Consider the following 23,082-nt stretch of genomic DNA (forward strand, 5'->3'; position numbering starts at 1 on the left):
ATTATATAATTATTATTGATCTTTCTATGACATTTACTTATTTTTTCAGCTAACATTTATTGAAACTTTAGACTGCAGGGCCTGAAAAAATAATGACAACTGCTTCCTTTTTTGCATAGGTTATCAGTGTATCATTAGGTATAAATATTCATATGTCTCATTACTTCACTAAAATGTAAGATTCTTAAATTCAAGTCCTATGTCCCACAGCACACCTGTGGTGCCACTTATATGGCATGTTTTACTTTCTGTCTGGTTCCACTAAACTATTTATACATGTTTTATCTCTCTATAAGAGTTGTAGTTTCCTTGAGAATTCCTTTCATCCTTTATCACAGTATTTTACCTATTAGGTCTTTAATAGATATTTATGAATAAGTAAATGAATGCTCTTCTCAAAAATATTCTCTCCTTGCATGTATTGATTGGTCCATTCCAAAAATCACTGAAAACGAGAACTAATTACTGTGGTAAACAGTAATAATTGTCTGAATTATTTTGTAATTCTTTTTTTACAATAAACAATTGTAATTGTTTATTTCAGTAATGGTCTGAAAATATTTTGTGGGAGTTTAGTATGTTCACATATGTTTATTTACTTACAATTTCACTACTTTCATTTAAAAAAATTGACTACCTGGCAATATTTCAAACTGCCGAAGAAGCTGTGGGGAAACCATCATTTTATTTTCACTGATACACTAGCTCGATATTAAGATGGTTGAGAAGTAAAGTTTCTGTCAATTGGTTATAAAATTGGTTACCAATTGGAGAAGAGAGAACTGAAAGGCAGTTTAGTAATTATCCATGTTTTAAAATATCAGGCAGAAAAATAAAAAAAACTTTAAAAGGTCTGTAGGCCTGTATCCTCACTTTGCTGGGGATAGAGACCTTCCCAGGACACAGAGTGGAGCCACACTCAAAAACACAAACCTCACCTGGAGGACCAAGTGTGGCTCTCTCCAAGGTCCTGCCACCTATGAAGAAGTTTTTCTGCTAGTTTGCACAGAAGGAATTCAGCAAACATTTAATACACCAGGCTATCCTTGGAAACACAAACAAACTTTGCCCATTTAGTGTATTGGCTGTTAAGTTCTTTTTCAAGGAAAAAGTGCGTTCTGTGCAAGTCTGACCATCCCATAGATCATAATGGGAAAAATGAGAAGGAAATAAAACTAGCACACTTGATTGCATCCTTGACTTGACTCCTTACCTCACTGCTCGTTACTGATGTTGACTATGATTTATTTTACTGAATAATATATGTGGGGCAGGGGGGCAGGACTGCTGTGAGTTATTTACATACATGACCACCTTTGTTGTTCTCCTGAGTAAATGCAAACTCCAGACTGCTGATCTGTAGATTCTGATGGAATCATCATTTTTACTTCTTAAGGAGACAGTGAGTTCAGATGACCTGTCAGATAAGTTACAGGACAGACAGACCACCTGGGAGCTGCTGCATTCTTCACCTGCCTGGGAGAGGTGGAAAAGGTTAAAAAAGCTCATCCTGTCAGAAACCTCCAGGCAAAGTGAGAGCAAAATAGCTGATCCCTCCCCATACAGGGGAATGCTTCTCACAGCCAGCCAGAGCCAGAGGCTGCTATTCTCTCTATAAGCCAAAGAAATGCCCTTAAAGGTAAAAGGTTTGATCCCTAGAGACATGTGAACAGCAACTATGAATCACTGTAACAGATTCTGTTACTTTCACCATTTACAACCATTACATTCACCAACAAGGTGAAGGAATCAGTGTCTAGAAGATCTGCTTTCCTTGAGCAGAGAAGAGTCCAGAGCAGGGGTTGTCATGCTTGGCTGCACATCAGAATCACCTGGAGAGTTTTCAGAAATACAGATGCTTGAGTCTCACTCTGCACATTCTCATTTAATTAGTCTGAAAGTGGCCTAGGTCTTAGGCCAGACTTGAGTTAATCACAGGGTTAGAGGCTGACATATTTGAGGATCAGTGATGCTTTCTGTCTGCTGACTAATGAAAGCTATAGTCTAATCCGGTTATTCTGTAAAGGTGGTTCCAGGGTCAGCTGTAAGCCTTTACCTGGAAACTTGTTAGAGTACAAATTCTCAGGCACCATCCTACACCTATTGAATCAGAATTTCTGGAGTTGGAGATAACATTCTGTATTTTAGTAAGCCCTCCACATCATCATTCATGTCCTGTCAGAGTTTGAAAACCACTAATTTAAGTCAAAACCTTGCTACTCAAAGTGTGGCCTACAGACAGGCTCTGTATCCCCTGGAGCCTGTTAGAAATGTCAGAGACCTATTAAATCAGAATCTGCATTTTAACAGTATTCCCAGGTGTGTGTATGCACATTGAAATTTGAGAGGCACTGGTCTAAGAAACAGTGGCCATTTAGAGTTCATTGGACTTCAGTTGTCATGTTTCAGAATGTTCAGTTAAGAGGACAAGAGTGTAGCCAGAGCTGATAAGGGAAGCTGTGAATTTGTCTTCTGCTACCTCTGTAGGAGGAGCTTATACAGGATCTGTCACACAGGTGGTGTGTTGAATCAAAGAAATATCAATAGTAGATATAGTGAATCTGGTAGTAAGAAGAAAGGCTACTGTTTATCAAATAGTTACTTAGCTTTTTAGGTAGAATTATAAATTATCCCTGTAGAAAACCAGAGAAAGATCATCCATCATCCATCATCCATTCATTCATATTTTCAACTAATACTGTATTGTGTAAGGAGGGATGCCAGGTCCTTTCCTGGGCAGATCCCTATAATCTAGGGATACAGCCCAGCCTCCCCCATTACGAGGCTCATATCTGGATCAAACAGCAAATAGTAGTATGTAAACTGATGTATAATAAAACCATAGGTGTTGTGAGGAAAGGAAAACAGTGTAAGTGAAAGGGATGAAGAGTGACAAGGCAGTGCTACCAGGTAGTGAGGGAAGGAAACCCTCTCTGAGCAGATGAGATTTGAGTGAAGACACACAGCTCTTAGGGGGAAGAGCATCCAACAGGACACGGGGAGGGAGGAAAACAGTGGTCAAATATAAGTTTAGAAGATAGCCGCAGGCCACATCAGCCTGAAATGAAATTGTCTCGTAATCCGTGGTAAGTCTTTACAGATGAGGAAACCGAGCGTGGCTTCTCAAACATGAGGGTCCCTGCAAAGGGCCTGGAGTCTTAGTAAACTACAGTGTGCAGTCAGGGTGTCTGGGGTGAGGCTGGAGTCTGCATTTCCAGCAAGTTCTGAGAGATGCTGGTGATCCTGTTAGGCCACACTTAGATTAAGCAAAAGCTGTGGGGTTTGAGAAAGGTTCTTTCTTGAATGCACTCTGTTTGTAGAAGTCTTTATCCCCTTTTATTGTGAAGGAAAAACAATAGGGAAACCTGAACGCCTTGGTAACTGTTGATACTTTGTGCCATCTCTTGTAAGATATTTAAAAGATGTAAGATATCCCTGGCGTCTTAGCCACATGCGATATTAATGGTGACTACATCAGTGTAACATATAAATAAAAGGCACCAAAATACCCATGAGCCTCAAAATCCAGTGCATTCTTCTTGCAGTAATTGACCCGAGGAAGCCAGCAGTCCAGCAGGCCCTGAAGTCAGGCTCCACTTGGCCTGACCTCCCCAGATACTCTTGCTCTCGCCCTTTGCAGCCTTGCCTTTGGTTCTCTGCACCACATGGGAGATGCTTGGTGCTCCCAGGTGTGGATGGGCTTCTGGGGTGTAAGAGAAAGAAGAAACAGCTTACATGCTCAAATCAAGCAGGCTTGAGTAGAAAACAGAACAAAACAAAACAAAAAAGGGGCAGAGGGGGAGAGTAGGAAGGTGTATAACGTTTGAGTATTTAGTTCTGGGCTTCCTTCAATGCATGCAGACAACCAAACAACCACAGTTTCCAGTATCAAACTGATGTTCAAAGGTCACTTGATACCCATGGGGTCTTCCTTGCACCTGAGGCTGGAGGTGGGGGGCAGTGGGGAGATGTTCTGTGTATGTATTGTATATACCATTGCCTTGATGAATGACACAGTTTGGTTTGTTTTCCTCCCCTTTTGTTAATTCTCTGTGTTCTTTTTCCCTTGTGCTGCACGATTAGGACCCTGCAATGGGACACAGACCCCTCAGTGCTCCAGCTGCAGTCAGACTCAGAACTTGGGTATATGTCTGCTCTTTTGTTACTCCTTTTATTATTTCTTTGCTATAGCTGTGTTGAAATGCTGGAGCTGTTGTTGCTCACGTTTTCCCCCCTTTTGTTGGACTTCTGGTTTGATAACTTTATTTCCTTCTGTTAGTTTTCCTTATAAAATTAAGCTTTGAAGAAAGTCTCTCTTTGTGGAAAACACCACAAAAAGTTGACTTTTTATTTCTCCTTCTTAATTCCTATTATTGCAAAAATGATACTCCTCTAAAACAAAAATACAAACATACATCCACACCTCTGCTTCAAGGTGGGGCACACGCATTCTGTGGTGGGAGATATGTTTGACTATATCCTAACCATCCTTCCCCTTTACTAACAAGTTGCCTTAGGTTAATTTTTGTCTAAAATTGGAATTAAAACGTCCTGTCTTATTTGTTTCCTTTTCTTTTCGCTGTTTTGGGGACTCACAATAAGCATTTCATTTGAACGGAGTTTGAACATATAAAGATTCCTGTTAAAGAAAAAGAAAAGTTGTTGAATTCCTCAGTATTAAGAAATCTCAAATATTCAATGATGGGTAATATCTCCTACATTGTAAAGATCTTTCTTTTTTTCAGATGAAAATGTAATGTCACAGGTAGCTTCAGAATGGAAAATTCGTCCCCAAAGAATAAAACACATGAGCATGTCCTAGAAACTGAGTTTACTTCCCTTGTAGCATTGGAGTTAGCCGTAGTGAGGCATAAGATATTTCCAGTGGGGTGCTTGTACTAGCTCATGCTCAAGCTCAGAAGAGCCAGTCTGTGTGCTTCTCTTCTCAACTTTGCATTGGGTGCAATCAGCTTGAAATCAGCCATGGTGGGAGTATTCATACCATAAAAACTGGCTACAAATCAGGGCTTGCTCCCTTGCCCTCATACCAGTTAATTAACATTTGCCTGTACACCACTGAGTACCTTCTTATGTGAAGATAGTACATTTTATTACAGTATCTTGTAATATTACCTTTTTTTGTTTCTAAATATGAGTCAATAAATCTCAAAGTGAGCATTTATTTGTTTATTTAGTTATCATTTATTTTGAATTCCTGAGATTCCTGGGCACATATCTGTGGATTTCTATCAATTTCAGTGCCTACTGTAGATGTACAAGGAGGTAGATGGACTGTCTGGGTGTCAGCTTAAATGTCCTCTGCCTGTGACCCTTTTATATGTAAAGAGTTCTCAGCAGACTCACAAACCAAGGAAATGCCCTAACACTTCAGGTAACTGAGCACACTTTTCCAACATCCCTAAATTCTTGACTATTTAGTTTTGTGGTTCATTGCATGGCATAACAGTTTTTATTATTTGAATAACCAAGATATAAAGTTGAAATCAAGCAGAGAAACATGAATATATATAGTATGTTAGAGTTCAGGGGAATTTCAGTGTGCAGTCCTTCAATATTTCATTGTGTTTTCAAAAAAAAGAGGAGGATGGAACTGGCAAACTCTAGCCTATGCACTTAACAGATTTTTAGACAGATTGTGGCATTGCTAAATTACACTTGCTGATGTGGAACAGTTGGGAATTCTCCCATTTAGATGTGTTTTCCAAGCAAACATTCAGTTGACTATGCAGATTAAAACTTGCGACTTTTCTGGGGAGATGGCATATCTGTGGCTCCCACCTTGCCTGCCACATTTTCCTTCAGAGCAGGCCGAGTGAGTCAGAGAAAGAGGAGAAATGAGATCCGTTCTTGGAGAGGTTGATCGTAGAGCATTTGTAAGCATGCAGAGAAGGTTTGAGAGAGGAGACGATTTTAGCCAGGTTCCAATTTTAAACACTGATTAGAGAAAATCTCTCTTTTCTGGTAGTCCTTACACACAGGGCGGCTGCCCTCCCCTCACACACACTTTTATTTATGAACCTCAGGCAACAAGATTTTTCCGGAGATAATTTTATTTCTTCTTGATCCTTGGCATGGGGTTGATCAAAGTCCATAACTTGCTCGGTAACTTAATTGTTTTTTTTAAATTGAAATATAGTCGACCTTTTTAAAAGCATCTTTATTGAAGTATAATTGACAAAAAACAACACACATTTAAAGTATTCAGATTGGTATTTTAACATGTGTACACATTTATGAAACCATCACTTTGACCAAGATAATAAACATACTCATCATCCCCATAAGTCTCCTCCTTTGGTTCCTCTCACCCTACTTCTCTCCATGCCCCCAAACAACTGATCTGTTCTCTGTCGCTATGCATTCATTTATGTTTCCTGGAATATTTTATAAATGAAACCATGCAGTAGGTGTTCTTCTGACTGACTTCTTTCACTCAAAATAATTATTTTGAAATTCATCTGTGTGAGGTGTTTATCAGTAATTCATTCCTTGTTACTGCTGAGTAGTCCATCTTATGGACATGCCAGTTTGTTCAGCCAGTTACTTTTTGACGTACATTTGAGTTGTTTCCAGTTTTTCTGCCCATTACAAATAAAACTGATAAACATTCATATACGAATAATTTTTATAAACATACTTTCATTTCTTCTGGGTAAATATCACTAAATTGAATGGCTGAATCACATAGTGGAGGTACATTTAACTTAAGAGACTGTTGAGGTATTTTCAAAGTGCTTTTGGCATTTTACATTCTCACCAGCAGTGTGTGTGAGATCCTCAGTCCCTCCCCATTCTTGACAATACTTGATTTGGATTTTTAAAAAAAAAAAATCATAGTTTTTTTTAACCACTATTATAAGAGTGTAGTGGTATCGCAAATGTGGTTTTAACTTGCATTTCTCTAGGGACTAATGGTGTTAAATATCTCTTTATGCTCTAATTTGCCACTTAAGGACAGCCTGGTGGCTCAGCGGTTTAGCGCCGCCTTTGGCCCAGGGCCTGATCCTGGAGACCCAGGATCTCGAGTCCCACGTCAGGCTTCCTGCATGGAGTCTACTTTTCCCTCTGCCTGTGTCTCTTCTCTCCCTCTCTGTGTTTCTCATGAATAAATAAATAAAATATTTAAAAAAATAATTTGCCACTTAAATATCTTCTCTGATGAAATGTCTACTTAAATCTTTTGCCCTTATTTTTTATGAATTCGGTGGTTTGTTTTCTCATTATGGAGTTTTGAGAGTTCTTTACATATTTGAAATATAATTCTTTATCTAGTATATAGTTTGTAAATATTTTCTCCCCATTTGTGACTTGTCTTTTTCATTCTCTTAACCATGTCTTTAAGAAAACCAACCTGTTTAATTTTGACAAATTCCAGTATAGAAATTTCTTCTTTTACAGATCATGCTTTTGGTGGCATAATTTTAATATTCAAGGATTCCTTAAGTAGGTGCTAGAATACAATCACCTATGAAACCATTTGAGTTTGGGATTTTATTGTGGGGGATATTTAAAAACACAAATTCAATAACTTTAATAGTAATGGAGCTACTGAGATGATCTATATTTTTCTGAGTGAGCTTTGGTAGTTTGTGTCTTTGAAGTAATATGTCCATTTCCTCTCCATTGGCAAATTTATTGGCCTAAAATTGTATATGTATCTCATTATCTTTTAAATATATGCATAATCTATAGATACAGTCACTTCTCTTCTTCTTGAGATTGGCAGATTTTGTCTTGTGTCATTTTTCTTCTGTATGACCAGAGGTTTATCAATTTTATTGATCTTAAAGGACCAGCATTGGGTTTCATTGGTTTTCTCTATTTTTCTATTTCACTGATTTATACTCTGATATTAAATCTTTCTTCTGCTTACTTTGTGTTTAATATACTTTTCCTTCTGTGATTTCTTAAAATGGAAGCAGAGGTCATTGACTTGAGATCTTTCTTCATTTCTTTTTTTTTTAAATTTTTTTATTATTATTATTATTTATTTATTTATGATAGTCAGAGAGAAAGAGAGAGGCAGAGACACAGGCAGAGGGAGAAGCAGGCTCCACGCACCGGGAGCCCGACGTGGGACTCGATCCCAGGTCTCCAGGATCGTGCCCTGGGCCAAAGGCAGGCGCCGAACCGCTGCGCCACCCAGGGATCCCCTCTTTCTTCATTTCTAATATAGGTGTGTAGTGCTATAAAATTACCCTTGAGAACTGCTTAGTGGCATCCTGCAAATTTTGACATATTTTTGTCATTTTCATTTAGTTCAAAATACTTTCCAGTTTCTCTTTTTGTCTTCAACTGATGAGTTATTTGGAAGTGTGTTATTTAGTTTCCACATATTTGTGAATTTTCCAGAGATCTTCCTGTAATTCAAGTCTACTGTGGCTAGAGAACATATTCTTTTAAAGAATTAATTACTTACTTTTGGGGAGAGGTGCAGGGAGAGGGACAGAGGAAGAGGAGGGAAGGAGAGAAGCAGACTCTGTGCTGAGCACAGAGCCTGACTTGGGGTTGGATCTCACGACCTGGAGATCATGACCTGAGCCGAAATCGAGAGTTGGCTGCTGAACTTTAAAGCCACCCACGTGCCCTGAGAACATATTTTGTATTATTTGTGTCCTTTTAATGTGTTCAGAATTACTTTATGTCCATAGTATGATCTGTCTTAATAAATGTCCTATGTGTCCTTGAGAAAGGTGTCTGTTGTGCTATTGTTGGGTAAATATTCTATACATATCAATTAGGTCAAGTTGGTTGGTTATATTGTTCCAATCTTGTGTACCTTTTGCCAATGTTCTGTCTGTTGGCTCTATCAATTATTGCTAGAGGAGTGAAATTTCCAACTACAGTTTTGGGCTTTTCTAGTTCTTGCAGTTGTTAGTTTTTCCTTCATGTATTTTGAAATTTTGTATTAGGTGCATAAATGTTTAGGATTCTTATGTGTCTCTTGATAAATTAATCTCTTTATCATAAAATGAACTTCTTTGTCACTGGTAATGTATTTTTGCTTTGAAATTTGCTTTATATGACTTTAATATAGCCACTTTAGCTTTCTTTTGACTAGAGTTAGTATGGTGTATCTTTTTTCACCTTTCAACTTTTTTTTCCCCTTTAACTTTTTAACTTTTACTTTTATTTACTTATATACACTTAAAGTACATTTCTTGTAGGCAACGTGTAATTGGGTATTGTCTTTTTATCTGTTCTAACAATCTCTGCCTTTTAATTGAGATAGTTGTACTATTTACATTTAATATGATTATTGATATGGTTGGGTTTAAATCTTTATAGTGTTGATATTTGAAGAAGATATAATCTTTCCTTATATTATTTTTTGGTGCTTAGTTTTATATTATTGAGTTTTTTTTTTATTGCTTTAGCTCTTTCTTGGCTTATTAGCATATCTTTTGCTTTATTATTTTAGTGGTTGCTTTAGTGTTTATAATATATATCTTTAAGCATAATTGACCTTCAAATGACATGTCATTTCATGTGTAGTAGAACCTCATAATACATTTACATTTCACTTCTTGACTTTTTGCTATTGTCATACCTTTTACTTCTACTATGTTTTTATTTTTGTTTAAGTAGCCAATTATCACTGAGATTTAAATAATAAGGAAAAATACCTTACATATATTTACCCATGTAGTAAATACTTTTCCTGATATTTCTCATTACTTTGTGTAGATCCATATTTCCATCTAGTGTAATTTTACTGCTGCCTGGTGGATATCCTTTAACATTTCTTGTAGCGAAGGTCTTCTGTTAAAGCATTCTTTTAGCTTTTTATATCTTAAAAGTATCTGTTGTATTTTTGTTTTTGAAATATATTTTCATGGAGTATATAATTCTAGGTTGATTTTCTTTCAGTTCTTCAGAAATGGTGTTTCATTGTCTTTTCTCTTGCATTGTTTTTGACCAGAAATCTGCTGTCATCCTTATTTTTATTCCTCTGTATATAGCATCTTTTTCTTTCTGGCTGCTTTTACAATGGTCTCTTTCTCAGTAATTTTGAGTAATTTATAGTGTACCTTGGTGTAGTTTTCTCCATGCTTCATTGCTTGGTTTCACTGAGATTCTTTGTATCATTGGGTTTACAGTTTTAAACAAATTTGGAAAAACCAGACCATTATTTTTTCAAATATTTTTCCTCTGTTCCTTCTGCTTCTTTGAGAACTCAAATCATTTGTATATTAGGTAACTTGAAAGTTTCCCACAGTTAGCTTGCTCCATACTTTTCTATCAGTGTTTCATTTTGTATAGCTTCCATTGTTTTGTGTTTGTGTGTGTGTGCATGTATGTGTTCACTAGTCTTTTGTTTTACAATTTCTAGTATTCCACAAAGCCTACTCAGTGAATTTTTATTTTCAAGTGCTATAATTTCGATCTCTAGAAGTTCAATTTGGATCCTTTCAAAAAATCCTACATGTTTTGACTTAACTTTTTGAACACTTGAAATACAGTTTTAATAACTGTTTTGATACCCTTGCTTACTAGCCCATAATCTGTATTAGTTCTGGGACAGTTTCAACTGATTAATTAATATCTTTTCATTATATATATTTTTTCCTGCTTTTTTGCAGGCCTGCTAGATTTTGGTTGAGTCAGACATTGTGAATATTAGTTAGGTATTGGATGTATTTGAATCTCTCTAAATCTTTTTGAGATTTGTTCTGAGATATACAGTTAATTCACTTGGAAATGGATAGATACTCTCAAGTCTTTCTTTTAAGATTTGTTAGTTGGGACTGGAGCAGTAGTCAGTCTAGGGCTAATTAATGCCTGCTATTGAGGCAAGACCCTTATGTGCCTTCTACACAATGCCCCATAAATCCTGAGGTTCCTAGCTTTAGTGCGAGGGAACAGGCATTAATCCTGTTCCTGTGTGAGTGCCCAGAACTGTTACCTTTACTTTTTTCAGGTAGTTCTTTCCTTGGCCAGATAGTTTCCTCACATATTTGCACCAGGTCAGCACTAAGCTGAATCTTTAAGGGCAACCCTTTGAAAATGTTTTGAGTTTTCTCTTTGTGCAGTTATGCTTTCTAGTATTTTGTCCTGTGAATTCTAGCTTCCTTGATTTCCTTAGACTCTCAGCTCTGTCTCCTTAATGTAAGGAGTCTGCTAGATTTCCCATGGGTTTCTTCTTTGCACTGTGGCCTGAGAACGCTCTTAATGCAGTAAGATGGGGCAATTATCGGGCTCATCTTTTGTTTCCCCTTTCTCCTACATCACAGATCTTTGTTGCCTGACCTCCAGTATCTTCCAAACTGTTGTTTCATTCAAACTGCTACCCCTCCCCCTTTATTGGTTGTTTCAGGTGGAGAGTAAATCTGGTTTCTCTTACTCATCTTGGCTAAAAGCACAAATATTGTGTCACTTGATTCTGATTTGTATGTTATCTTGTGTTTATTTGATCAATAAAGCAAGTGGAAACAGAAATAAGGGAGATGATATAGTGAGATTCAGGAAAAAATAGCTTCAAGAAAATTACAAATGAAATGAGAAAATAAGTTTGACTCATTTTGTTTTTTTCTTACCAGGCAAATATTTATGACAGCAAAATGCTTGCTTTCTCAGGTTGTTATAATAAATTAAGTGAATTGAAAAAGATAGATGTAGAAAATGAAATAATAGGATAAAACAGTAAGTTAAAGGATCACAGAATTTAAAAATTCTGTATAAGTTGGGAAGTGAAATTTAGGGTTGCAGTGAAGAAGTTAGAGAGAGGGATTATATATATATATATGTAATATATATATATTTTTTTAATGAAGGAAATGTAGAGTCAGCATAAGGGATATGGAGCTAGGAGGGAAGCAAAGATTCTCAATATTGAATAAACATCAATGAGCAAGTAAGGCTATTTGTGACCCCTCAAAATTGTTAAGCCCAATAACATATTGGAATGTTTAGTTTCTTCTGATTTTATTGAAGTCACACAATTATATTTCCTACATGTCATAGTATATTAAAGTATTGGTGGAGTTTTTAAAATATTTGGAGGCAAAGTGAGACAGAAAAAACTGAAGCTGTGAGGGATTGGCTGCTCCTTCCCTGAAGGAGGAATTTAGAGATGCCTTCCACTTTTGGGAGACATTGGTAGAAAATGATGACCTCTTCTTTCTCTCAACTTTATCTTTATTCTTGGTTGAAAGACAGGGTGAATATTACTCCTGAATCTACATTGCTCCATCCCAAACTACTGTGGTGAAATAGATCACTCTGTCAAGAATAGAAATTAAACTAGCTCTATGAAGGCACTAGAAAAACAAATTCTTCAAGATGGTGTACATGTTTGAGAAAATCTAGCCAAGCAGTTTTATAGGACTTTTTGCATTTTAAAAACATTTCCATTTGCCTAACACCACAGTAATCACCTCATTAGCCTTTGATGAAGTGACCCTGTTATCTATTCTTCAAGTTTTGTCAAATGTTCTTATACAGTATGTTTAGATCTCTGCTTTGAATTAATTTTTAAGGTTTCCCATGCAACAATGTCTAGTATTTTCTTGAGAATAATATGGGTTGTGTTCTTGAGCAAGTGGGACAATCTCTGCTTTTTTAGTAACACCTAATCACACTTTCTACAGAAATTGAAATATAGAACAGGAGCTTATAGCATGCATGCATGTGTGTGTGTGTGTGTGTGTGTGTGTGTGTGTGTATAAAAAAGTAATGGTAAAATGCATTTCAGAATCTATAAATATAGAATATATTATGATCCATGAGAAACTTTAATAAATTGGATTTAACAGACACAATTAGAGTATTGTCACAAGGGAGAGAGAAACACTTTACTTACCTCTTACTCATTTATCAAGCCCTCAACCATTTCTTGAGAAGCTACTTGCTATCTGCCAGGCTTTGTTCTATGTTCTCAAGAACCTTGAGTAAGCAATTATAGGATATCTTCTGTTTCACAGTAGCAGCAGGATTTTCATAAAACTATATTCTTTTTTTATTCCATTTCAGAAAAATGAATATAGCCAGTTGGCAAGGATGTGTGCCTATGCTTTGGTACCAAGTGACTTAAAGAATTATCTAATTTTAGAGGTTTAAATGTAACTTCTGCAGAGGGCTGTTCATGAATATTAAGTTCATAAAAGGCCATTTCTATCAAGTTTTATATTAATATTGTCTTTTTATGTAATATTGGAGAAAATACACTTCTATACCTTTTGTCCTTATAATCCTGAACTTTCAATTACCTTTGTAAAGTGGGAACTTTACAAGTTCTACTGTACAGGTTCTGCTGAACCTCCACTGATAGAGCCAAGCTCTATTGTAACTGTGACTATTTTGACTTCTCGCTCATCCCAGAAATTTGCAAGATTTACTTGTGTTATGAAATTCAAGGCAAACCTTTTGGCTGTGCCTGTTGACTGAGCCAGACTTGACATTTGCTTCTGTTCAGGAAAAATGCTTTAGCTGCCAAACTAATATCCTTGCACAGTAAGAAGTAAATATCATGGAAACAAAATAAATACCTCCTCAAATGATTTTTAAAATGCGAACATAGAAAATGGAAACTCATCTTTTTTTTAAGTAATCAGAAAAGGTCAACCCTCAAGTTTCTTCCCAGTCCTTAGAGGAAAACACCCACTTGGAACATGGGTGATAAACTGAGTGTGGTGAGGAACTGCCATGCCAGGTTCACTTCCATTGTGTGGTGCCCTGTTGTCACCTTTCCTCCATGTGGTGTCCTATTCCCAACCCTAGGAGTCAGTCCTTGAGATATCACATCTTGGCACCTAATTATACTACAGTACAATGTTTGGAAGACAAATTAACCTTTATCATTTTTTTAGACTTCTTTCATATTACATGAGTTTCTGTGCCCTTGGCTCCCTAAATTCTTTCTATGGATGCAGCACTTTCTCATATGACTCTCATTGGGTGGCTCTCAGGGCTATTTTCTGTTTTGTCTTCTTTTCTGAGCTTTGGACTTCTATCTTGTACAATTGGAGAAACCTTCACCATAAACTCATCCACTGAGGTACTCATTTTTAACTCCAAAGCATATCTTTCTCTGAATTCTCCTGTGTCTTCCAGTTACATCATTCACTTTTCTTCCTGTAAGGCATGAAGCCTTAAAATAATCACCAATCTACTCCTTTTCCTTCACCCTCCATACCAAGTAAACTGCTAAGGTCTATGCTTAATTCTTTTCTAGAGTCACCAAACTACAGCATATCCTTACTGTTCCCAGTGCCATAACCACCTTGGACCAATTCTTCATATTTGTTAGACCATCAGTCACAAATTCAGTAACCATGTCTCTGGCTGCCTCCTATGAATTAATGCTTGCCTGGATTCTCTGGTTACTGAACCCACCCACCTTTTGCTTGTAGACCCTTTTCTAGTTCCTTTACACTCAGCTTCTTAAGGTCACTTACACAGTCTCTGGTCATTGACTTGTCAGAGAGATTTAGACACCATTCTTCACGTGGTTGCTATACTAATAAATTTTAGATGTTTCTTTGCAGTTGTCCATTTCTTACTCTGTAACTTTCAGTAATTCCTCATTACATGCAGCATGAAGTTCAAGTTCTTTAGCCCAAGATTTTAATCTGGTCTCAATGAACCTCTTTAAAATGAATATTCCATTGCTCTTCATCTTAAAACTTCTATTCTGGAAACTTAGTCTCTCCAGTATAAAACGTGAATTCGGTCTCCAGGACCATCTCCCTAGGACACCCTCCTTATTCCTTTCTACTTGACCAAGTCCTACCTATCCTTCAAGACTCATATCTGACTTTCAATGTCAGTGAAACTTTATTTAGTGTAACACATGATACTTTGCCCATTATAGTCTTCTGTCCCACTTACTGTATGAATCACTCATGTTGAGTCTTATTATTTTCTACGTTTCCTTCATATTTGCCTTTTAATGTGTAGGTTTGATTCTTTTTTGCCTGTAATGTTAGGATCTGGCATGGTGACATGCTTCAAAGATTGTTTGTGGTTGCTGATAATGATGTTGGCTGAAGTTGTTCCTTTGCCAGTTGTCAAAGACACTGTACATACCCACCTAAGATGTTTGAACAAGGAAGAAAATGGAACTGTTGCCATTCTTGCTGCCTTAGGAAATCTTCTTTGAGAAACCTCAAGGAATTTTAGAAGCAGCATTAGAAAAGTTCTTGGCAGCACCATTAATAGATCATGGGATGAAATACTCACATGCAAACAAGCAGGAATAAAACCCAGCAGGACTGAGTGTGGGTCCAGTGAAGACATTCTTTTATTCCTTAGCCTTGACCTACTTTGGCATCTGGCTAAATAACAACTTGTCTCTGAGAATATCTGTTCCTGATTTTATCTTCATGACTTCCAAGACTCTGCCCTGCTCCAGACTTCCCATTATTGCAGTGATCATTTTTGGTTTCCTGGCTTCTGAGGCCACATATTGGGCTTCTGACCTAAGCTCCCACCTGCCACCTTATATACTGTTACTCCACTCTGCCACTAGATCTAATCGATATATCATCTAGCATTATGATTTCCAGTCATTGTACACTCTGAAACTGCTAGTGCAAGATCACAATTGAGAGCCTTTTGTGATTTATAATTTGTAACTTTGTAGTTTCTTAAGTGCCTGAAATATACTTTTACTGTGGCTTCTCTGTATTTTCATACAGATGTTTGCCTGAAAAAAAAAATCCTACTAATGTCAGGCTCTGTCTGTCTTGCAGTTATACTTCCCAATATTGATGATAAATTACAAAATGAATCATGCACTCTGATATAAACATATCTTTAAGAATTAACCGATGATATCTATGAAATTCTCATGAGAGCCATTTTGCTTAAAGCTTTAGCTGTCTGAAGCCAGTTCTCTGATATTGTTGGGTTTCTTATGAATCCAGTAGAGATAGTACAGCAATATTTATGCAATTTTTTTCACTAATCCTGAATATGAAATTCAGGAATGTCAAGTTCATGTATATAGTTCACTGCAGTTTGAAATAAGAACATCAGAGAAAATATGAGTTGTATTGTGTTTAATTCAGGAAGAATTTGATGATGCTCATAGCAGTGATGGAAGAATGTTCAGGTGCTCTGAGAGCTTTCATGAGCCCTTGGAAGCTTTTGGCCCCTCTCTTGAATCCATCCTCCTACAGTCAGATTGGGCTACTGCTTGGGATCAGTGAGTATCAGTGAGGATTAATATTTGTGACAAAGTCTTTCCCTGCTGTCCGGCTCAACTATAAATTCCTTAGGAGAAAAGAAGTATGAATCTTCATGACCGTGGATTGGGCAATAATTTCTTAGATAATGACTCCAAAAATACAAGCAGCTAATAGAAAGGATAAATAAATTAGACTTCATTGAAATTGAAAAATTTTGTACTTTAAAAGACATCATTAAGAAAGTGAAAAGACAACCCACAGAATGGGAGAAAATATTTGCAAGTCATGTATCTGTTAAAAGTTTAGTATCCAGAATATATAAACAATCTCTTGTAAATCAACAACAAAAATACAAATAATCCAATTTGTAAATGGGCAAATAGAGGCACCAGGGTGGCTCCACTAGTCGAGTGTCTGACTCTTGATTTTGGCTCAGGTCATTATCTCAGGGTTGTGGGATTGAGCCCTGTGTTCCGCTCCTCACTTAGTGGGGAGTATCCTTGGGATTCTCTCTCACCTTCTCTCTCTCCACCCCCCAGTGCATGCACTCTTTCTCTAAAATAAGTAAATAGGGATGCCTGGTTGGCTTAGTTGAGTATCTGCCTTTGGCTCAAGCGTGATCCCAGGGTCCCGGGATTGAGTCCCACATCGGGCTCTTTGCAAGGAGCCTGCTTCTCCCTCTGCCTATGTCTCTGCCTCTCTCTCTCACTCTGTCTCTCTGTCATGAATAAATAAAATCTTTATAAATAAATAAATCTATCTTTTTAAAAATTAAAATGGGCAAAGAATTTAAATAGGCATTTCTCCAAAGAAAATACAGAAATGCGAATAAGCACATGAAAAGATGCTCAACATCATTAGCCATCAGGAAAATGTGAATCGAAATCACATTGAAACACCACTTTACACTCACAAGGATGGTTATAATAAAAGATAATAGTAAAGGTAGAAAAGGATGTGGAGAAATTGGAACGCTTGTACACTGCTAGTGATTATAACTTTAGTGTGAAGCCACTTTGGAAAACAGTCCGGCAGTTCCTCAAAAAGTGAAACATAGAATTACCATATTGACCCTGTAATGCTACTGCTAGGAATATGCCAATTCTGAGGGAATTCAGTTCAATTCCAAGAGAATTGAAACCATATGCCCACACTAAAACTTGTACACAAATATTCATAGCAGCTTTTTTTGGTAATAGCCTGAAGTAGAAACAACACAAATGTACATCGGCTGTTGAATGAATTAAACATAATATGATATATCAATGGAATATTATTCATCAATAAAAAAGAATGACATATTGATACATGCTATATGAACCTTAAAACAGTACTATGTGAAAGAAGCAAGACACAAAAGGCCACACACATACTGTATTATTCCATTTATATGAAAGTAGAAGGTAGACTGGTGGTTGCCAGAGGTCTGGGAAAGAGGGAATGGGAAATGACTACCAGTGGGTACAAAATTTCTTCAGGGGTAAAATAAGTTGTATACTTAGATGGTCATGATGGTTAAACTCTTTACCTTGATTCTTAAAGGCAACGAGATTGTAATTTCTTTGAAATCTAAGGGGTTTGCTTTAGCACTCCATATATAGGCACAAAACAGTGACTGTCTCCATATTTTCAGGTGACAGGTTTTAGAAGCCAAAGTTCTGGTGTCTGTGGCTTTGAAAAAAAAAGGAGACCTTTTCAAAACATAGGCACAAAACCAGGGTATCATGTTTTGGTAGATAAACTCTTTGCTCTTTAAGTATTTTTTCTCTTTACTATGAAAAGAATGTTTAAAGTCTCAATCACATTTAAAAATATCAGTAAAATTTTTTTCAACTTTCATTCATCTTTGAAATGGGACCCAGAGTGTATGTTTATTAGAATCCTAATGTCAATGTACATGTTTCTCATGCTGTTAATGATAGGACAGATAAGTCCATAGAACCCTAACTTTTGGCAGATTTGGTAGGTATCATAGACCATGCTTAGGTCACACTTAGGGTTTTATTTTTCTTGGATGATGAAACTTTGGAAGCGGCTTAGCAAAGCCATGCTAACGTTACTGTGGTTGGACAGACAGGAGATCTTAGTTGAACCAGCAACAGAAAGGGAAATGGGCACAGAGATTCCGGCAAGGGAGTGGTTTTCTTCTTGGGATTCAGAACATCCAACCAAGGACAAATGGACAGAATCTGGGTAGATCAGACTATGCTTGTGGCGAACTGGGAACTTTTACATCCTGAGCACCAGCAAACAACTTTCTCAAACTTCAGATAGCTTCACTCTTTATTCTTGATCAATACCCAGTTTTTGTTTTCAGAGGAAAGATTTCAATTTTGGTACATTGTGGCTTTGCTCAGCCAGCTTGTTCAGCCAAGTTGCCAGGACCAGGTGGAGAGGAAGCTTCTAGGACTTTTAGCGAGGAGTCCCACCCCAGCACAGGAAGACATGGGCCCCGTGTCACTCTAGGGCCATGCCATGTTAGCTGGGGAGGGATCGTGCTTCATTGCCCAGGGTCTCTGGCATCCCCTGCCTGACATTTTAGTTTTAGATCTAGGATGGACTCATGCTAGTACCTTCCTGTGTTAAATACTGCAGTCTCCTTTTCCTGCCTCTTACCTCTCTTTCATCTTGGTTCATCTTTGGGCCTGACCCATCTCATAGAGCTTTCTTTATAAGCTTGGTTCAGGGGCATCCTTCCTTTTCAGTGGAAAAGGCCTCATCCCCTAGGATTTGGCTATAGGTTGGGGAGCCCCAGGTGAATCTGGTTAAATAATGAAGTCTCTGTTCCCACATGTTACCCAGTATTTCTGACTCGGTGATATCCAGGTTTTAGTAAGCATTGGAATCACTGGACCCTGCCCCCCTTCCCCCCGCCCAGTTTCTGTTTGGTAGGTTTCATGTGGGGCCTGGGAATTTACATTCTAACCTGTTCCCAAGCAGTGCTGCGGCTGCCGGTCAGGGACCACACTTTGGGAACCACTGCTCTAGGACTTCTACCATTCGGGTTTTCTCTAGATTTGTTAAATGTGGCCACAGCGAATCCAAATATAAGAGGCCTTATTGTACTTCTTAAGTGCATTGAGTTGCTTTCTTGTGGTTATTTAAAACATGATACACGTTTAATTCAGTATATTTAAAATTATATTAAAACCTCTTATTTTAGAATAAATTATCAAGGTGAAAAATATACAGTATAATTTAATAATAATGCCATATCATAATGGCATTTGACAGTTAAAGTCTCAAAGTACTTTTCTGTATGATGCCTTCTGCTTTTTCCTTCTAGTTTTCTCTTCCTCCCCCAACCCCATTTCTTCCTTGAACAGTTATTTAGTGCCTGCTCTATACACTTAACTAAGGATCGAGGTACAGAGACGAATCAGTAAGGGGTGGATACGTTTGCAGTCAAGTCACACATGGGAAGAGGTACACAGGCATGTACTAGGGCCTATGGCAGTAGTATCTGCATGCAGAGTGGCTTAAGAGGATACGTCGTTCTGCAAGAGGGGTGGTGGGTTGGCAGCAAAGCTATCCCAGAGTCAGAACTGAAGAGCGAGGATGGAATTTATAGCCTAATCAGAAGGAAAAGGAATCATAGTAGCATGAGAGCTACGTGAGGTTTTTTCCCCCTCTTTTGCTAAGCAGTTTAATTTGTAGCCTTTTTAGAAGAATTATGAACTGATAAGTCTTTAATAAAAATAAATCTGATGGTCAAAGTTCATACTTTTAAAGAAAATAGCTACTAGGTACTTCATCTCTTAAACACAGTTTTTTTTTTTAAGTTTTAACTTATTTATTCATGAGACACACACACACACACACACACACACACACACACACACACACACACACGAGGCGGGGGGGCGGGGCGGGGAGGAGGGGGGGAGAGACACAGGCAGAGGGAGAAGCATTCCATGCAGGGTCTCCAGGACCAAATCCTGGCCTGAAGGTAGCACTAAACTGCTGAGCCACCCGGGGTGCCCTTAAACACACTTTATAACAATTTTGTCAGCTGATAAAATTGCAGAAATATTTTTCTACAAAAAGGGAAGTTGAAGAAGGCCTCCATCACAGGGTTGCAGGAATGGATGGATTCTGGATCCACTGACCTGCAGGCCCTAGGATTGTTCCCGGGAAGACAAAATTGAGGACTCCGAGAACACGCCTAAGAGGAAGGCCTTTGCTGTGGAAGAGTGCCACCTCCTGGCCAGCCTTTCTGAACCAGCTAGGACTGGGAGCTATTGTGTGGTACTCCTCTTGCAAACACTGTCCTTCTCTTGTGCCCTAATAATACTTTAGGTCTGGCGGCGTCTAAGGAATCCTTTCTCATAAAATGAACACATGTGCTTGGCCCTCTACTATATTATTAGGTTATAAGAGTGTGCCTCAATAAGACGATGCTCTTAAGGCATTAGGAAAAAAATAGAACAAAGTCAATAGAGAACAGTCTCTAAAACATGGTCCTTGGACTTGCTATTTGACAGAGTCAAGGCCTGAGTCTATCACTTACTACCTTTGTGATTTTGAGCAGAGGAGTTAACATCACTGTGCCTCAGTCTTCTCAGGTGTAAAATCAGAGTATCATGTAAAATTGTGATGAGGATAAAATAATACATGGAAACTGTTTATGTGCATTACAACTACATAGTTACTAATGCAACAGCAAAATAGCCACAAATAAAAGCATTTGATATAAATGCAGCTTAAAGCTTTGCGCAGTGGCAGTATCATAGCCAATGATGTTTATCTGAGGCATGATTATTGCTAATAAATGCAGCTTAGTCAATCTGGAGACTGCATGGAAAGCTATAATAATCTATCAGTTACCCTGTAAGAAGGGTTATAAGGGATTACTTTAAAATATCAAATCACCCACAAGTTTATCAGTGTATCAACCTATCAACACATTGGGAGAATCATGTGATCACAATTAGGCTTTTATTTCTTCTTGATAGCTTGGGCGCTGTTGCAACCCGGAGCTCACAAACACAGCATCAGTGAGGGACTGATTGAAACCTTTCGATCATTATTTGGAAAAGAAAATATTTTAATTAGTGAGATAAGGTCATTTATACAAGCTGAGTTTTGAACTATGAAGTTGCACAGTGATAATACTTTTGGTTAAAGGAAAAGCAAATAGACTCTTCCAGCCAGCCAAAACTATACATATACCCATACAAAGAAATTAGTGGTGTGATTCTTATGTTTCATTGACATAGATAGTCTCCAAATCTACTTTTTTAAAGAATCTTTCATTTAGAGAATTCATAAATCTTCTCTAATTTTTAAAACAAATATAAGCATTATGATAGTCAAAAAGATAAATTAAAAGTAGAGATGCTTAAGCCAGGAGCTTCTTACTATGTGCCAAGCACAAAAGTAAGTGCTTTGACAAGTATTAGATTCATTCATTCTTCACAACCACTCAAGATATGTACCCATTTTACAGATAAGAAGCTTGAGGCTTAGCAGGGTTTATCACTTGTTGAAAGCTTTCACCCACCACTCAGCTGGTAAGTGACCAAGCATAGATTTGAACCCACATTCATTTCTGAATGAGTGTATGACTTAACTGTGCCATACTGTTTACCAGTTAGTTTTGATTTGCCATTGTGGAATATCAAATTACATGTCATCTTCCTATTTCCAGTGCCTGCTGCTGGTTACCCAGCAAGATAGGCCTACAGCTTCTGTCCTGTTACTAATAAGCCCTGAAATCCCTGCCTGCAAGGGTAACTTTTAGTGCCTCACATAGATACTCACATAGAAGTCTAGGATCTAGGGCGATCTCTTCATGCCAGAGATGACCCCATTTGAAAAGATGGGGATCAAATGAGGCACCTGGATAGCTTGATTAAGCATCTAACTCTTGTTTTTGGCTCAGGTCATGATCTCAGGGTCATGGGATTGAGCCCTGTGTTGGGTTCCACACTCAGCATAGAGTTGGAGATTCTCTCCTTCTTCCTGTGCCCCACCTCCTGCTCTCTCTTTTTCTCTCTCTCTCTCAAATAAATAAATAAAATCTTTTGAACAGCCCTGAAATGGTGATATAATACAGGCATATGTTTATTTTCCATCTCTTTGAATGATGCAGCCTGACCTGTTGGGACTTCAGAAAGACGCTCTGGGCTATTAAACAGCAGGAGAGGCAGCACCCCAAGTAGACCTGGTGTGTCTATTCATGGTTTCTTTTTCAAGTGCTTCAAGAAAGACTCATTTCAGGAAAGAAAACATTTTTCTCTGATGTTAAACTAATACCTGAATTTCTTACTTTGAAACCTTGAGCCTTTTACCTTGTTTGGCAACTTTGTTTCTAGAGTATTTTGTGTGTTTTCTGCTAATTCTGTGTGAGGAGGCTGTATGCAGTTCTGGGAATCCAGCCCAACCCTCCTTGGGGGTCCCGATTTCTGAGTGAATGAGGCCCATGAGGCCGATGCCTGAATGGGCCTTGGACTACCATCCTGCTTATTGAGATTTCATAGATGGCCAAGCAGGCTTGTTCTCTAAACTAGCATTTATTTGTTTGTATCTACTTTGTACACATCTTTGATATCACCTCAGTTGTTTGAGTAACTCATAGAAAAGAAGAAAATTTTATTTTCCTAGAATGCTTGGGAAATGGTACATGGAAATTTCTAGCTGTGACATGTATTTTCTTTCATTTTATTATTACTACTAGTACTAAAAATACGATGAGTCTGTACCATCTGCTAGTAATAATTAAAAACAAAGTATGAATAGATCTGTGCCTCTGTAGGTCATAGAGAGCTAGGGAATGTAGCTGGGATTCCCTATATGAGCTATTGAGCTATGTGTTTATTTCACCTTTCCCTCTTTCCCTCAGACACACACTCACACACTCAATGCCTAGGAATTTTTAAGAAACACAATAGAATATGTCCCATGCTAATACTAAGTCTATTTGTTAAAA

General features: G+C 37.7%; 1 protein-coding gene and 1 pseudogene across 5 annotated transcripts in view; both read left to right on the top strand.

Moving 5' to 3' along the window:
- Positions 1-23,082, top strand: part of DYNC1I1 (dynein cytoplasmic 1 intermediate chain 1) — a 308,734-nt gene that overhangs the window by 60,018 nt on the left and 225,634 nt on the right. For 3 of the 5 annotated variants that reach the window (XM_041727422.1, XM_041727417.1, XM_041727418.1), the window contains exon 5: positions 4,084-4,143. The exons of the other annotated variants lie outside the window; for them this stretch is intronic. In XM_041727422.1, coding sequence (XP_041583356.1) covers positions 4,084-4,143 — 60 coding nt within the window. The remainder of the gene's footprint in view (positions 1-4,083; positions 4,144-23,082) is intronic. 5 annotated transcript variants of the gene reach the window in all.
- On the top strand, positions 20,859-21,023 carry LOC121475168 (annotated as a pseudogene).

The sequence above is a fragment of the Vulpes lagopus genome, chromosome 13, assembly GCF_018345385.1.
Source record: "Vulpes lagopus strain Blue_001 chromosome 13, ASM1834538v1, whole genome shotgun sequence".
Classification (NCBI taxonomy): Eukaryota; Metazoa; Chordata; class Mammalia; order Carnivora; family Canidae; genus Vulpes; species Vulpes lagopus.